The 17,898-nt window shown below is 42.1% G+C and overlaps 1 protein-coding gene across 1 annotated transcript; it reads left to right on the top strand.

Moving 5' to 3' along the window:
• Window positions 1-5: 5 nt before the first annotated feature.
• atg2b (autophagy related 2B) lies at window positions 6-17,757 on the top strand. Its single transcript, XM_012922484.5, has 43 exons — window positions 6-125; window positions 766-1,172; window positions 1,295-1,457; window positions 1,594-1,746; window positions 1,836-1,938; window positions 2,119-2,281; window positions 2,362-2,541; window positions 2,660-2,756; window positions 2,857-3,021; window positions 3,148-3,299; window positions 3,478-3,589; window positions 3,799-4,042; window positions 4,136-4,298; window positions 4,449-4,541; window positions 4,653-4,841; window positions 5,044-5,317; window positions 5,406-5,514; window positions 5,590-5,791; window positions 7,185-7,327; window positions 7,550-7,707; window positions 7,811-7,986; window positions 8,374-8,524; window positions 8,704-8,906; window positions 11,181-11,261; window positions 11,394-11,500; window positions 11,590-11,682; window positions 11,764-11,834; window positions 11,915-11,991; window positions 12,082-12,252; window positions 12,334-12,466; window positions 12,546-12,742; window positions 12,879-13,105; window positions 13,188-13,305; window positions 13,395-13,586; window positions 13,666-13,767; window positions 13,853-13,931; window positions 14,011-14,221; window positions 14,308-14,377; window positions 14,462-14,544; window positions 14,645-14,766; window positions 16,008-16,162; window positions 16,273-16,422; window positions 16,499-17,757. The coding sequence occupies exons 2-43, from the start codon at window positions 1,011-1,013 to the stop codon at window positions 16,727-16,729; spliced, it is 6,225 nt and encodes a 2,074-aa protein (XP_012777938.1). The 5' UTR covers window positions 6-125; window positions 766-1,010; the 3' UTR covers window positions 16,730-17,757.
• Window positions 17,758-17,898: the final 141 nt, after the last annotated feature.

Here is a 17,898-nt window from a genome sequence, read left to right as displayed (position 1 = left end):
TGGCCCACTAAGTGCCCGGTGGACTACACAGCTCCGCCATGTTATGACATCACTGCCTAATCCCACCCCGGAGCGTGTAGTTGGTGCGGAGTCATGAAAGTGTTTGTAAACAACTCAGTCAGAAGGTAACTTAACAGCTCTACTAATATCCTCAATTTTTTTTTAATTATCCCACGCGTGACTGCTTATAGAATCAGTGTGTATTTAAGCAGCGCTTTGGTCAGTTTGCATCTGACGTGTGAGGGTAGATATCTTTAGTTAGTGTTGGGTTTTAGGGTTAGCACCCATGCTAAATGCCAAGCTTGACGTTAGCCGGCAATGCTAATGCTGCCTCACTCTTCCCACAGAGGTGGTAAGCTAGCTAACGTCATATTTGCTAGCCGGCTAGTTAGCTCAATGACTTGCCTTTGTCTTGCCGACAATAAAAGCGCAGTTCCTGCCGTTGCGTGACAGCTTTGTGTAGGTTAATATAGCCATGGGTAAATGTGTGCCATCAAGTTTGTGACATGCTGACAGGTATTTCCAAGGCCTGCACCGGCTTTAAACGGGGTCAGCGTACGCTTAAACAAAAAAAAAAAATCGACAGTCTAGATTGCACTACATTACAACGCTCATTGCTGCTAGCAAGCAATTTAAAACTACCTTAAACTAAAGCATTAGCATTAATTTAACTTGCTGTTTTCGAGTATTTTATGTTAAGTCACTTGTTGTGTCAAGTGTCAAATTACACAGGGGGGTGGCACCATTTGCATGTTTTTCCTGCAGGCGTAGCAAACTGGAGTCGGACCAATCCCCATACACATCTCCGAGTGTCATCACATCCTCCCAAGTGTACCAGATTGGGGGTGATGAAGGATGTTTGAGGTCACGCTTTCTCGACGGGTCAACGGGATGACACAGCTGTAACGTCACTGACTAATTTGTAGCTGTTGAAGCAGCTGTAGGATTGCACGTGCTGAGCATCAGGGCGCCTTACACTACCTGTGTGTTGTTCACCTGCTGAAGTTAAGATGCCTTGGCCTTTTTCTGAGTCTATTAAAAAGCGGGCCTGCAGGTACCTCCTGCATCGGTACCTGGGCAACTTTCTGCAGGAGAAGCTTAGTCTGGATCAACTCAGTCTAGACCTTTATCAAGGCACTGGGTCTCTTGCACAGGTTCCACTGGATACATGGGTATGTGTAGTGCATGTGTGTTGCTGAAAATACGCCAGATTAAATTATCAGTTAAATAAACTAAGAGGTCCTCTAATGTTTTTTTATTTTTTTTAAAAAAAATTTAAAATTTTGTTCCTCAGTCACTCAATGAGCTACTGGAGACTGCAGATGCTCCTTTTGAGGTAATCACAGGGTTCATCCAGACCATCTCTCTGACAGTCCCTTGGGCAGCACTGCTGCAGGAGAACTGTGCCCTAGAAATCAAGGGTTTGGAGATGGTTCTCAGACCAAGACCAAGAGTGGGTAAGGATATATATATATATATATATTTGTCCCTCTACAACACCTGAGAAAAAGCTTAAAATTAGTAAAAGTAAACAGTTTTATTTTATACATATGAGTAGACAAGTAAGGTAATCACTGCTGGTTATACTTCCAGCATCTGGCGTTGAACCCATGTACTGGTCCAGTTTCATGACAAGCAGCATGCAGCTTGCTAAAGAATGCCTGAGCCAGAAACTAACCGATGATATGGGAGAGAGCTTCCAGCCATTTGAAGGACTGGAGAAGTTTGCAGAGACGATAGAAACAGGTAAATTGCTTCTGTGTTTTTTGGCATTCAGCAGGTTTACTTCACAAATACTGTGTAAAGCAATGTCTTTTAAATTTCTTCTCTCACAGTTCTGCGAAGAGTCAAAGTGACATTTTTGGACAGTGTTTTTAGAGTTGAACACATTCCAGAAAATTCTAAAACTGGAATCGCTCTTGAGATTCGAATCAAAAAGTAAGTTTTTGACAGTCAGTGGCACCTCAGTTTCCACAATAAGATAATATACTTCAAATTGGTGTATATATGGTCAAAGATTTGAACACATTGAGCATGGGGAGGTACTGGTGCTGATGTTTAGTGAGAAGTTTGTATTTTAATACTTGATCTCCCCTGACAAATACCGTCTCTCTTCAGGATTGTGTACTGCGATGAAACAGGTGAGGAGAGTTCAAGTGTCAATGTGCATCAGCCAACCACGTTTGCACATAAAAACGTGCAGATGGAGGGAATTACTGTATTCTGGGACGAGTTCTCTGATGCGTCTCGCGCTGCTTGTAAATCGTCACCTACTCCATCGGTTAGTGTAGCAACTTTCACATTGTAAGACTTGTATATATGCATGTGGCCTTTTTAATCAAGTCTTTCTGTATTTTGCAGGAAACTGAGCCAAAACTCTCACCTAGCTGGAATCCAAAAATAATATGCGAGCCGCATCCCCAGTTCACAGAGCCTGTATCCTCTTCAGCGCCTTTTGAACCTGTGCAGGTTGGCAGCCTCTGTGGCAAAATTGAGTTGTCCCTCACTCTCAAAAATAACCTAGCGATGCCTGGTGCGAAGGTAAATTATCTATTTTTGAATCACAAAGATTTACGAGGAAAACAATTTCCCACGTTGTTTATCCAGTATCAGACTTTTGGGGTAATATCCACAAAATTTTGCCAACTTTTCTTCTCAGCTGGATGTTGTTGGACAGATCGATACACTGATTATTCTGCTTTCCCCACGGCAAGTTCACCTTCTTTTGGACTTATTTGGAGCCTTCTCTGGTGGAGGTGAGAACCACTCTCTTTCGAGAACTTTGGGACCAGATGGGGTCTTACGGGGTTATTTAGAAATTGTGAATGTAAGTGTATTTCTAACTCTTCATTTAAGGTGCACAGGAATGGACTAAGGATAGGAAAAATCGCCCAATACAGCAGGAGGATGAGTATCGCCTCCATATGGAACTGAACCGGTGCCTAAAGAAGGATACTGCCGTCCCAGGAGCAGATCCTGACCTCTTTGAAAGCCAAACAACCAGAACTGTGTCGAGTCGAGGTTGAGTTGAAGCACCATCCTGTAATGTCTACATTTTCTTTGATTTTGGTGATTGATTAGCTCTTCTGATGAATATTTTTCTGTTTTTTTGTTTTTGTTTTTATCTTTTTTGTTTTGCTAATGTAGACGACGTGTTTTTCTCCATGGCTGACATGGACATGTCTCATAGCTTGTCATCCCTGCCTCCTCTGGGTGAACCACCCACTGTTGATTTGGACTTGTCACTCACCAGTAACTACTCTGCCTCACCAGGAGAATCTCCCTCTGGAAATGCAACAGTAAGCCTTCATTTGTGTGATCATGCTTACAGAAACGTTCAATATGGTTTAAATCAGGTGAGATTAAGGACTCTGAATGGTCTGGAAACTCAGTAGTTAGTGATCTCATACAGGAAAAATGAGTTATACAAATAAATATTTTGAATAGTAGTGTTTCATTTTCATCTGCGTTTTGTAGGCTCTGTGGGACGAATATATGGACGTACCACGACAAAGAGAGAAGCAGACTTGTGAAACTCCCCTCCAGTCACGGGATTCGCACCTGCCTCAGAAACTGTTGAGGCAAACTTGTAAGCACTACAGTAAATTAATAGATACATAAACATATATTATGCACTCACCCTCAGTTTATCCAGTGTGTGAAACAAACAGTTTCAGCAGTTGTTGAACAGGTTATGTTCAATCAAAAGACTTATGCTGAAATATTCCCAAGATCAGTTCCCCCTTTGTGTTCATGTACATGGTTGTAGCTGGACATTATTTGCTGTTTGTGTTTCAGCCCATTCGTCCAAAACCCACAGTGATGAGTCAAGGCCAGAGTTAGTGCTGAGGTTGACACTGGGCAGTTTGGCTGTCTCAGTCCTCCACATTGACCCGCTGCCGCCACCACATGCTGCTCCCAGTCCTCTTGGCCCCATGGCTGCACACTTCTTCAGCATGGTGGGCCCAGGACAGCTTGAGCCAGCCGCTTTCCTTCAGTCTCGGGTGGTGTTTAATCAGGCTTGTCCTCATGACCACCTCAGGTGCACTTCTAATTTTAACAAATTCCTGTATTCTGAAGGAATGAGCATGTGAATGAATCAGATCACCTGAATCACCTGGGCTTATGTTTGCAGGTTTGTAGGCCAGGGTCTGAAGTTAAACTATGATCACTGGCAGGGATCCAACTTAAGGACTTTTAGCACTGACATTACCCTGAACCAGATGGAGTTTCTAGAGTGTCTGTTCACCTCTGAGGCTGTTATTGGTGGCTCGCAAAAAGGAGTTCAATATACTGAGGTGAGACCTTCAAGCCTAAGCTTCGTACATCTCTCACTGCATAACGCTTTGGATGTTTGAACACTGCGTATATGTATTTATACAGAACACTTGAAAGGTGCAGCTGTCTTGACATTAGTGTTTCACTTTAGTTTTTCTCTCACACCTCAGCTGCTGACATTTGACACCAAAGCCAGTGCTGATGCGCCGCTTACCACCTGCCTTCACCTGCTTTACAAACAGGCTGAGCGCAGAGGTCCTCAGGTAACTGCATCCGTTAGCTCAATATGAAACCACAACACTCTAACAATCAAATGCCGTTCCTCCACAATGAGTGTCTGGCCTCTACTTCTAACCCTTTGCCTCGCTGTGCAGGGCGGCCAGGTGCGTCTCAGCACCATTCCCAGGAAAGCTGAGATCCAGGTGGAGCTGGGTCCTGTGCACTCTGAGCTGGACATCAGTATTGTAGACCGCCTAAACTCACTACTGCAGCCTCAGAAACTAGCAACCACAGAGGCGATGGCCTCCCACATGTATACATCTTACAATAAACCTGTCAGCTTGGTAAGTGTGGTCCATCATGTAAGCCTATGCTTTTTGTGTATATGTTCTGACATTGAGGTTTTAGTGTAGGCACAAACTGCTTTTCTCCTACAAAAAACAAACAAACAGTAAGTCGGTACATAGAAAATTCACATTTCTTTGTACTTGGCATATATGAAAGTCATCTAATCTACATCTTTGGCTTTCTTCATAAATTTCACAGCACAAGGCTTTTACAGAGGTTTTCCTTGATGACAGCCATACTCCTGCCAACTGTCATGTGTCACTGACAATTAATGCACCAGTGCTGGGCATTGCTGTGCGCTTCCCCATCCCTGATCTGCGTTCAGATCAAGAGAGGGGCCCTTGGTTCAAGAAGTCGCTACAGAAAGAAACGCTGTACTTGGAGCTGGAAGAGCTGGAATTGAAAACCGAATTCATGGGTGGCAATTCACCTGACCAAACCAAAATGGAGCTCACTTTTAAGGAACTCACTGGTGTGTCAAGATTTCAAAAGCTCCTCTGAAGATTTAATTGTCTGTTGACTTGGACTTTAATTGTTTTTACTTTTACCCGTTTGCACAGGGAGGTTCCAGGAAGAGGACGATCAAACAGCTGCCCGGTTCCTCAGAGTGTCACACACGATGGATGGAGACATGACAACATCTGAAAGTGTAAAATTTGATTGGCCAAGGTAAGATCACATAACCAACCAGTATACATATCTCTTTGTTTAGCAGTGTCAGTAATACTACATTTTTCTGGGCAGGGTTGTGCTCAAGATGAACCCAACTGCAGTCCACTCCATCCTTGAGCGTGTGACAGCTGAAGATGAGGGGGCTGAGGACCATTCTCTTGAAGAAGAGGAGGAGGAGGAAGGGGCTGCTCATTCACTGAAGGATGTATGTGACTTTGGGAAGCCAGAGCCATCACCCTTTTCTTCACGTAGGGTTATGTATGAGAATGAAGAGGTAGGTTATGGGTCAACAATGTCCAGTTAACCTATTCTTGACACGACTGTCTCTTTGATTTTAACTGTTCATACTGTAGCATCTCAAATCTGCATTGTAGCCCCTGCACCTGAAAACTACAGTGAATAATTACCAGACAACCTCACACTAAACAGCTGCTTTCTGACGCTTCTGCAGAAAGCTGAAAGTTTCTCAGCTCACATCTGTCTTTAAGATTTATATCTCCAGATATTTGTTTGACACACATGTTATCTGGAGGACATTCCTAATCTGATTCAGTTTAATGTAATGTGGAAACTGAAAGCTTGTGACACGTGTATGCTGGAAAGACTCAATTATATCAGACGAGCTGTAACCAGTGGGAAAACCCATTGTGGAACATTGTATCAGAGTTTCCACAGTCATTAGTCACAGGTGTGTGTGTGTGTGTGTGTGTGTGTGTGTGTGTGTGTGTGTGTGTGTGTGTGTGTGTGTGTGTGTGTGTGTGTGTGTGTGTGGCCACACGAGGCCACATTTTTGTGCTGCTTTTTGATGTTTCCTTGAAAGAATTGCCAGACTTGAGCAACAGGGAATAACGTTCAACAAGGTAGTTTTGGAATAATTCACTAATGTTTAATTTGAACTATCACTATAGGTCTGTATCACTATAGTTGTAAGAAAGATGCTCAAAGTGATGTTTTGCTGCTGTGCATGTTATTGCAATGCTAAATTATGAGTTTTAGACCTGTTGCTTTAAATCTATTCTTATGACACAGCTACAGTAAACGTGTATATCTTGCCTAACTTTCTCTCAGAGTGATCATCTTACATGTAATATGAAATCACAGCATCACCACTCCTTCCCCCACAGCTAAAGTTTTGAATGTTCACTGTTGAAGCTCCAGTAGCGTACCTTCTGTGCTTCTTGCCCCCCTCCCTCATCTTTTACATGCAAATCTTTTGCTGTTTTTCTCCATTCTGTCTCACTGTGTCACTCTCATCACCTTCACCAGTCAAGCACGTATTTCATTACATTTACTTCTAATCCACAAAGTTGCTTCTCCAAAGGCAGTAAGTGATGTAGGCATTAATACACTGAAAAAATACTATTGAAAGATACATTTGATGTCCAGAGTCCTTCATGTGTTTTGTTTTAAATACTTTTCCAGTTTTCTTTGTCAATTGAAAGGTGTTGCTATTTTGTTAATGGCATTGGTCCAAAGCTGGAGCAAAATGTACAGGTTGATTTATTTGCATTGGGAAGCGAGGATATTTGGTAATATATTTACATGTGTGGCAGGTGCATCTTTATGCAAAGGTGTACAATAGCTCTGCTTTGCGTACCTAACCTGCTGACAAAACAGGTGGTGACAGAGTTGTGTTTACATTTACTATTATAATCTTGTAATTCCAGATGGTCATTCCTGGTGATGTCGGTGAGATGACGGTGTTCCAGGAAAAAACGATGAATAACTCCCGGTTCATCCTTGAGTTGTGTTTCCCTAATGTGCAGCTAACACTCCCCAGCAAGGCATTTTATGAAAAACTACACAACAGGTAGGTCACTTGGCTTTCACCCAGAGCAACTTCATTGCCTCTTATTTATTTATCTTTAATTTAACTAATTTATCTACAACACACATCTTTAACAGCCTGTTAACATTGCTTATTACTGGACCTGAGGTTCACCAGCTACTGTCATATCAGGGGAAAACTTTTTCAGCTGCATATTCTTCTCTATGCATTTAATAATTCTTATCCATATTCTAAATATTTTAGGATAAACAATGACCTTCTGCTGTGGGAGCCCACTGCTCCATCACCAGTGGAGACTGTAGAGAACATGCCATATGGAGTTGGACTCTCTGTTGCCAGTCAATTGATCAACACTTACTCCAAGGACAGCTTTAGCCAGTTCCGCTCCACTGGTCCTGAGGGTGCGACAGAACAGTGTTTTCACCTAATTCTTTAGTCACTTATGATGTCATGTTTAAATTACAACTTATCTGCTCATAAATGGGTGTTTTGTTGTCTTTGCAGAGGAGACCAGTGGATCAGAGGAGGAGAACATGCACTATTACTCGCCTGCCGCTGACCTGGGCTTCAGATCTCGAAAGAAGAAGAAGCCCAAAGCCCACAGCAAGAACTCCCAGAGCCTTTTCTCTGTCAATCTTAGTGTCAATCATGGCCTTATGTGTCTTCATGCTAATGCCAAGGTAACCTTCAGTATTTTCCACACGCAGGCTTTACTTTGGCTTGCTGGCCAAATATATTTGACGTCAGTTTTATTTTATCGACAACATCCATCACTGATTTAAAAGTGGACAGTCCCCTCACTCCAGCTTTAAAAGTTCAGTTGCTGCTAACCAGCCAGCTGGGCCCCTCCCATTGTGTCTTTCACTAAAGACAGCATGGACAGGTTGCTGCTGTGGTAGTCCTCAATATCTGCAGCGACTTGACCTGACTTAATCTCCCCTGTGTTGCACTTCTAGTGGTCACCCTTGTTCTGCCTGGGGAAAAAATAAAAAGTGCACCAAAAAAACAATGAAATTTGTGGATAGCTTGTTATGTGGACATTGGAGTTGAGTTTGTTGTTTTTACAGAAGGAGGATAAAACCACACTGAAAAACAAACATGGCGAGTTCTGGCTGGAGGTGAAAAATGCAGTTTTGTTCAGCGTCACTCAGTATGAAGGCTTTAAAGATCAGCACTACATCTGCTTTCACACCAGCAGCATCTGCATGTATCACCAAGGTAAGCTGCTTCCTGTTTGTGTGTAATATCACTATTGTCTTAGTCTTATGATGTTATGAGTGATATGTGGTGATAATGGGACCTAAAAATATATAAAAGTATAGGTAACGGTCTAGAACTGTACTAACTGTACGACTGTATGCGTTTTCACTGATGACTCAATCTGTTATTATCCCCAGGACTCATAGATGGAGGCACTTCCGTCTCAGACATCAAATTGCCATGCAGGACACATCCTCATTGGCTAGAGCCAACCATCTACCAGTCAGAAACATCTTCAGAAAAATTGTCAACGCCTTCGGAGGGTATCGGTTTAGAAGCTCGCAGCATGGTTTCTGTCGCTGTCAAAATCTCATCACAGAATGCAGAACGCAACATCAAGGTCAGATACTCAAAACAGTTAGAGGACTGTGTGTGTATTTCACAGATTTGTTGTGAACCACTTCAGCAAGTCCACTACAGACTCAAGTGTCACATTCTGTACATAAAGTACTTATGTTTGAGTTATTTTTAAAGGCTGGCAGGCTTTATTCTGCACTCATATTGTCCATGAGTTTTGGATCTACTTCCCAGTCAAAATTGAGAAATCGCCATGTTTCATTATTGGTGGTTATTACATTTTTAAACCCTTACTGTGGAAGAGAAATGTTGTTTTGTTATGTGTTGCTTATTAAATAAGTCCACTTATGTGGCTGTGTGTATACAGTGGCTTGCAAAAGTATTGGGCCCCCTTGAACTTTTCCACATTTTGTCACATTACAGCCACAAGACCAATACAAAGTGGTGCACATGTGAAAAGTGGAACGAAAATCAGACATGATTCTAAAAAATTTTTACAAATAAATAACTGCAAAGTGGGGTGTGCGTAATTATTCAGCCCCCTTTGGTCTGAGTGCAGTCAGTTGCCCATAGACGTTGCCTGATGAGTGCTAATGACTAAATAGAGTGATTACTGTGTGTAATGTCAGTACAAATACAGCTGCTCTGTGACGGCCTCAGAGGTTGTCTAAGAGAATATTGGGAGCAACAACACCATGAAGTCCAAAGAACACAGCAGACAGGTCAGGGATAAAGTTATTGAGAAATACAAAAAGATTTCCCAAGCCCTGAACATCCCACGGAGCACTGTTCAAGCCATCATTCAGAAATGGAAGGAGTATGGCACAACTGTAAACCTGCCAAGACAAGGTCGTCCACCTAAACTCACAGGCCGAACAAGCAGAGCGCTGATCAGAAATGCAGCCAAGAGGCCCATGGTGACTCTGGACGAGCTGCACAGATCTACAGCTCAGGTGGGGGAATCTGTCCATAGGACAACTATTAGTCGTGCACTGCACAAAGTTGGCCTTTATGGAAGAGCGGCAAGAAGAAAGCCATTGTTAACAGAAAACCAGAAGAAGTCCCGTTTGCAGTTTGCCATAAACCATGTGGGGGACACAGCAAACATGTGGAAGAAGCTGCTCTGGTCAGATGAGACCAAAATGCAAAACGCTGTGTGTGGCGGAAAATTAACACTGCACATCACTCTGAACACACCATCCCCACTGTCAGATATGGTGGTGGCAGCATCATGCTCTGGGGGGGCTTCTCTTCAGCAGGGACAGGGAAGCTGGTCAGAGTTGATGGGAAGATGGATGGAGCCAAATACAGGGCAGTCTTGGAAGAAAACTTCTTGGAGTCTGCAAAAGACTTGAGACTGGGGCGGAGGTTCACCTTCCAGCAGGACAACGACCCTGAACATAAAGCCAGGAAACAATGGGACGGTTTAAAACAAAACACATCCATGTGTTAGACTGGCCCAGTCAAAGTCCAGATCTAAATCCAATCAAGAATCTGTGGCAAGATCTGAAAACTGCTGTTCACAAACGCTGTGCATCTAATCTGACTGAGCTGGAGCTGTTTTCAGAAAGATTTCAGTCTGTAGATGTGCAAAGCTGGTAGAGACAGACCCTAAAAGACTGGCAGCTGGAACTGCAGCAAAAGGTGGTTCTACAAAGTGTTGACTCAGGGGGCTGAATAATTACGCACACCCCACTCTGCAGTTATTTATTTGTAAAACATGTTTGGAATCATGTGTGATTTTCATTCCACTTCTCACGTGTGCACCACTTTGTGTTGGTCTTTCAAATCAAATCACTTTTATTGTCACATCACATGTGCAGGTACATTGGTACAGCACATGTGAGTGAAATTCTTGTGTGCGAGCTTCACAAGCAACAGAGTTGTGCAAAATACAATAATGTAAACAAGCAAAATACAAGAATGGCTACATCTGAAACTAATAAATATATGTACAATATATAATAGTATATGCATTTCTGGATGTGTATACTAAATACTTTTCTACGTGTGTGTGTGTGTGTGTGTGTGTGTGTGTGTACACATATTTTACAAATTAAGTAGAGTAAACAATAAATAAAATATATAAAAATATACAAATACGTTTTCACGTGGAATTCCAATAACATTGATTCATGTTTGTGGCTGTAATGTGACAAAATGTGGAAAAGTTCATGGGGGCCCAATACTTTTGCAAGCCACTGTATGTTTGTATGCAAATTAAAAAAATTCCACGTAATTTAAGAAGTAATGTGCTCGCTGTGATGTCCTCCTTTTTTTTTTTTTTTTCCCTCCTTTCTAATTTTCCGTCATGCAGGAGTTTCTGGTTGCTGTTGGGGTGAGAGGTGCTACACTCCAGCACAGAGTGGTCCCTCCTAGCTTGGGCTGGTATGACCAGGTAAAACAAACTGCCTTAGGCTGCTGTCATATAAGCTTTATTTGACCTTCATATGATGTGTTTACAAAGCACAGAAGAAATGTGCAATAACATCAGGTATTCATAATCTTACTGATGATTTGTCTACAACAGATTGTTGACTTTCTGAATGTTTCTGATGAACCCGTGTTGGGTTACGCTCCTCCTACGTCTGTCACCACACTACATTTGCACCTATGGAGCTGCTCTCTGGACTACAGGTGAAGTAGAACAAAACACTAAATGGTGGCTGGTTTTATTATCAGAGTGTGTTCTTATGTGACGCTTGATTTTATTTTGTTTTTTGCAGACCCCTGTACTTGCCACTCAGATCGTTGCTGGTTGTGGAAACATTCAGCATCTCCAGTAGCGTCTCTCTAGACAACTCCTCATCAACACTTAGGTGTGAAAAAGCAACTGGATTTCTTCTGAAATACAAAAATGTGTGGAGGTTACATTATTTAGTAAAATATGTTGTTTCCAGGATCATTTTGGACGAAGCTGCTCTGTTCCTCTCAGATAAAAGTAATGCTGTCTCTGTAAATCTAGCTCGTGGTAAGTTGACTTCAGAAACTGTGTTGAATGCGACTTTACATGAAGCTTTGACAAATTTTGACTTTTTCTTTTTGTCACAGATTATGTCCAAGTGGTAGACATGGGAACCTTAGAGCTGAGGATAACAGCAGTCAAACCTGGAGTAGATGGAAAATTGGTAAGTGTTAATTATTCATATTCCCATTTTTAAAAAACAGACAAAACAGGCTTGTACAAACACTTATTTTCGCTGTCTCTTGGGTGATAGTCGGAGCCCAGATTCGAGCTGCGCTGCTCCAGTGATGTGATCCATATCAGAACCTGTTCGGACTCCTGTGCTGCCCTCATGAACCTCATACAGTATGTAGCCAGCTATGGAGACTTGCTGCCCCCAGCTGAACCAGAGACCAAGCACAGCAGCACTGCACAAAAAAGCAAGGTCAGCAGTGTCACTCAGTTAAAGCATAATTGTCAAATTTTACCATATGCACAAGTTTATTCTGAGTGTATTTTTGGACAGATGGAGGCTTCTAGCCGACCACCATCTCAGACTTCGCTCCTCGCTGAGACTGAGCAGCAGATGTTACAGGATCTCATGAGTGACGCTATGGAAGAGACTGATGGGCAGCCTGTACCAGGGCCGCAGCAGAACGGTAAATACTTCGCTCAGTGAGGTAAAAAAGTGTTTCACCCATGAGGAGTCTTTACTTTATGAATTTCACACCACTGCAGGCACACCTGAGGAGCAGATTCAAGACCAAGAACCACCTCGCTCAGACCTGTTCCTGTTCCCAGATGAAAGTGGGAATTGCCAAGATTTAAGCCCCCCGTACCCCATGCTTCCTTCTCCTCTCATCACACCAGCCCCTAATCTGGCCCAAGAGACTGACGACTTTTGTATATTGGAAACTCCGAGCTCCAGAGGAGAGGTTGGGACATACTCATTCTTCAAGTTAAGGCTACATATTTTTGTGTAGCCTTAACTTGAAGAGGCTACATAGCATAGTGATCGACTGTTTTTGCAAAACCTGTTTATGCCTGACTGTAAGAAAAATGTGTGTTCAGGATCGAGATCAGGAGCCGGTGGTGAAGCAGCTATCCTCGGAGCCAGTAGAAGTCAAAGACGATCACTTCAGTCAGCCTCTGGATGGAAGTGATTCCAGCCGTGGAGCCAACTTTCCCATCCCAGAGGTTCGCTACCTCATTAAGGAGATCTCTGTCATCTGGCATCTTTATGGTGGAAAAGACTTTGGGAGTGTGAGCTCCATAGTTTCTCCTGCTAGAAGCCGGGGGTGAGTCATAAACTGGGTTCTCTTTACATTTGTTAAAAGGAAGACATATTTACTTAACTCTGGTCTTTACTCTGTCTTGCAGATGTACACCTCATAGCTCCCCATCTCAAACTCCAGTGAGACAAGCGAAGGCTTCAGGGCGGGTTGGTGGTGGAAAGGGAAGGAATCCTGATGTCCTGATGGAGATTCAACTCAGCAAGGTAAAGTTATGCTGTGCAGAAATACATGTTCATTATTTTGTGAAATGCCATTTGGGGTTTCTTCAGCTTTTCTTTTACTGCTTCTTCAGGTGAGATTCCAGCACGAGGTGTACCCCCAGATCTCAGCGGTGTCGCGTCCAGCAGTGGACCAGCCAGTGTCCCGGCAGGTGTTCTCTGTGCAGGACTTGGAGATTCGAGACAGACTAGCTGCCTCCCAGATGAACAAGTTTCTCTACTTGTACTCTAGCAAGGAAATGCCCCGAAAAGCCCATTCTAACATGGTGAGGAAAGCACCATACTTGTGGTAATCGTGGTAAGTTTTGTCCTGTCGTAACCATGTGTGTGCGCTTTTTGTCTTAGTTGACAGTCAAGGCGATGCACATGTGTCCTGAGTCAGGCCAGGCTCCCCCAGAGTGCTGTTTACGGGTCACTCTAATGCCTCTTCGCCTCAATATTGATCAGGTGAGAGTTGGGTACAAATTATTTCTCTAACCCTGGCAAACAATGAGCATTATCTTTTAAGTGATAGCTTCTTCTTTATTTGAAGGATGCACTGTTCTTCTTGAGAGACTTCTTTACAAGTCTTGCTGCTGAAGTTGAGTTTTTCTCACCACCTATTCACGAAGGTAAGATTGCCACAAAACTGTATAATTATCATGAATCCTACTTTTATCTCATGCATCTTTAACGTTTTGTCTGTTTTAGCGGTTTGTGTTACCACAAAGAAAGTGGCTGCCCCAGAGATCTCTTGCAGCTTCTCCAAGCACGCTGGTGGGAGCCAGGATCCAGCCCCAATCATCTCGGTGCCTGCACAGAGACGACTGAGCCAAAACGGTTTCTCTACATCCGGCAGGGAAGACGCAAATGACAGTGAAGCCTCTGCTTCTCCCTTCACAGACCAACCCATCTTCTTTAGGTTAGAGGTTATTTTTATTGACCACTAAGCCGTTTAACTTTCCAAACTGCTTGTTTGTGTTCAGAAACCCCTTGTCATCTTAACAGGGAGTTTCGATTTACTTCTGAGGTTCCCATTCGCCTGGACTACCATGGGAAACACGTGTCTATGGACCAGGTAACTGTCTAAGAAAGGACTTGATTAACTCCACGTTATGTTATGAGTGCTTCATGAATGATTTTTATGAGTACCTCGTTCCAGGGAACATTTGCAGGGATCATTTTCGGGCTGACACAGCTGAATTGTTCAGAGCTCAAACTGAGGCAGTTGTGCTACAGGCAGGGGTAAGTATACCGCAAAATGTATCTCATGAGACAATAAATTAGCAAAAACATAATTCGCACACAGTGATCCGTATTAAAGTAATACTTGTTTGTGTTTCAGATTATTAGGTGTGGATAAGCTCTTTTCCTATGCAATAAATGAGTGGTTAAATGACATAAAGACAAACCAGCTTCAAGGACTGCTGAGTGGTGTGGCACCTATTCATACTCTGGTAAAACTGGGTAAGTGTAACAGTTCAAGGGATAATCTCAGATGGTTTACTGTATTTGGTAAGAACAGGGCTGTTGCTGTACCTTGTTCTTGTTGGCCAGTTGGGATGTGCTACATGATTAAATGTTGCTTCTCTTGTTAATCAAGACATGAAATACTAGTTATTTAATCCAATTATGCAAATGTTTGTTAATGTACAGTGCACATCAACTGTCAGTTATACCTCAGCAACATTACACACTCTTTCCCGTGAGTGGATATAAACAAGCACAGTGAAAAGGAACACAAGTGACAGCTCTGTGAACAAGTGTAGATTTGCAGTGTTCTTATCTAGACAATAAACAGTTATTAGCAGGCCTTGTAAGATCACACTGATGAATAAGCTGAGCAGTGTGTAACCATAATCTGCTCAGGTCTATAAACATTAACATGTAAGCTAAGCAGTGCTCGTGTTAGCTACTTGCAGCAGAATAAACTGATGTGTATCAGTTGTATTGCAGATGCCAGCAATAAATGAAATTTAAGAATGCACAGGTCCAAATTTTTGTAGTTCTGATCTGACACCTTGGATATCAATAATGGTTCAAACTGCTGGAAATGCGCAAATGAAAGCTGCTGCTGTAGCTAAAGAGAAGCGTCTCCAAGCTGCTGAAGCTCGGATGTTAACTTCCTATACATTGCCTCACTCTCCCATTAGCAATCGAAGCATTGCTCCTGTTGCGCAATTATTAACACAGTGTAGAACTGAACTGAATGGATTAGCTGTGGACTGTAGCACTGACACCTATAACCTTAGCACATCTTTATTACACTTTATTATTATACTTTGTCTAATATGAAAGAATAAGATTTAAAAAATCACAATTTTTCCCAAATTGTATTTGTACAGACATTGTTTAACTTGTCAGTGAACTGTCTGTTATCTTACGTCCAGACTTGTTAACTAGTCTGATTTTTGTTGTTCTCTCATTTTAATTGACTTGTAAAGGAGTTGCCTGGTGCTTGGCCCAACAACTTTCTAATTTCTGAAAAGTTCCTTGAGTCAACATTTCCTTGTTTGACCAAATTTTCTTTATTGTTGCTGACATTTCAGAATCAGCCTTAATCACTTTCTTTTTCTTTAATAAAAAACAATCTGGAACAGAAACTGCTGTGAAAGTCATTTCCAATATGAGAGCTGAGGTCCAGCTTTTGACTTTCAGTTGCTTTACTCCTCTGTCAATGTTGTTTTTTTTTTTTCTTTCATATTCAGTTCACGGACTCAGGGATTTGGTCTGGCTCCCGATTGAACAGTACAGGAAGGATGGCCGGATAGTCCGTGGATTTCAGCGCGGCACGGCTTCCTTTGGAACCTCTACAGCTATGGCTGCCCTGGAGCTCACAAACAGGATGGTGCGGACTATTCAGGTAAACTGGTCCACTGCTGCTAATAAAATATTTGCATGCATTTCCTTCTGTAAAGCACGTAGAAAAATCTATTAATTGTTGTCTTTTATAATTTTTTTTTCTGTTTTTAGGCAGCCGCTGAGACAGCGTATGACATGGTGTCTCCAGTGCCTGATGAGAGGGACACAAAGAGGGTAAAACGGATCTCCCATTATGGACTGGCTCATCAGCCTGTCGACCTCAGAGAAGGTGTAGCCAAAGCCTACACTGTGGTGAAAGAGGTAAAAAAAACAAATAGGAAAACCTTCAGTTCTGTGAAAGAAAAGATGTTTTAAGGACTGCAAAATGTTCCCACAGGGGATCACAGACACTGCACTAACCATCTACGACACAGCCACCCGGGAGCACGAGCAGCGAGGTATGACTGGGGCAGTCGGTGGAGTTCTCCGCCAGCTTCCACCTGCAGTAGTCAAGCCACTCATTATGGCCACTGAGGCGACTTCAAATGTCTTGGGTGGGATGAGAAACCAGATTCACCCCGATGCACGTCAGGAGGAGTCGCAAAAATGGAGGCAGGGCGACGAGTAAGTGTCATTGCCTTATGGAAAACTGAAACAATGACTGTGCAGCAGCTACAGCTTAATAGGTGTGCTTTTGAAGAAGGCAAAAGGTGGACAGTGAGTGCCGGTGTAAATAAAATGGTGTTCATCCTGTGGCAGTTTGAGCTACTGTGATTTTTAGCTTGTGTCAGCTTATCACATGCCTCACAGTGCCTTCATGGTCATCAACATTGTTCAACTGTATGCTTGTAATCAAATGGATGAAGAAGGGTGAGTTTGAGCAGCACTTATAATGTTATTGTGTATGATGCTATGTTGTAGGGTAGACCATACAAATGTAAAATGTAAAGGCTTAAGAATGAAGGAATAGGTCTTCATTTTCAAACAGCTGTTTACAGATTGTGTGGTTGCGTTCTCTTATCCTACTTTGTGTCAGCAAACACTAATATTCTAGGTGTAATGACCCTTAATTTATATAAGATGTACTGTATGTGGGCCTTGTTATTTACTGTAAATATTCCTAATGAGCAGCATTTCGTGCAAATATGAGAGAACAAATGTAAAAACTGAATGTGTTGCATCTTTGTAAAGCTCTGTAATCTGCACTTTTACCTGAGTCGAAGCGTAACAAGTGAGAGATGGGACGATTATCCAGACTTGTTCTAAGGTTTCACAATTTTAGTGTTGCATAATTTTCACAAAAGCTGCTGTTTAAAAAAAGGAAGCTGCGGTTTAAATTTAAAAACTGCTTTATTCTTGCAGTCTCGTGTATCACATTTTTGAATTGTTGATAAAGTGAATTACTCAAGATCCATAATTAAAGTCTTAATGTACTGATAATCTCATTTGTTTAGTTTTTTTTTTAATTATTATTAAGCTATATGTTTATATATTGATGTCTGATGTGATCAATTGTGTTGCTAAGTCTTGATTTTTATTTTTTTTTCTTCCTTTTTTGGTTATGTGGTAAGAGTATTATTTCTTGTAAATATATGTACAGGTGACTCATGAATTTGTATTAAAAGCATGATGGAGAAATAAAAACGGTGAAGTTAACACTGGAGTGTGCTTGGTTGGTGTTTATTTACTTAGACTCTAGACATTTTTGTAAACCTTAGGAGTTGTGTTAGCATCATATTTCAACGTTTGCTTTATATATTTTATTCTGAAAACTATACGTCCGTCTGTCAAGTGATT

The sequence above is a fragment of the Maylandia zebra genome, linkage group LG19 (genome assembly GCF_041146795.1).
Source record: "Maylandia zebra isolate NMK-2024a linkage group LG19, Mzebra_GT3a, whole genome shotgun sequence".
Taxonomy (NCBI): domain Eukaryota; kingdom Metazoa; phylum Chordata; class Actinopteri; order Cichliformes; family Cichlidae; genus Maylandia; species Maylandia zebra.
Note: the sequence above shows the minus strand (reverse complement) of the source record. Positions and strands in the feature narration are given on the sequence as shown.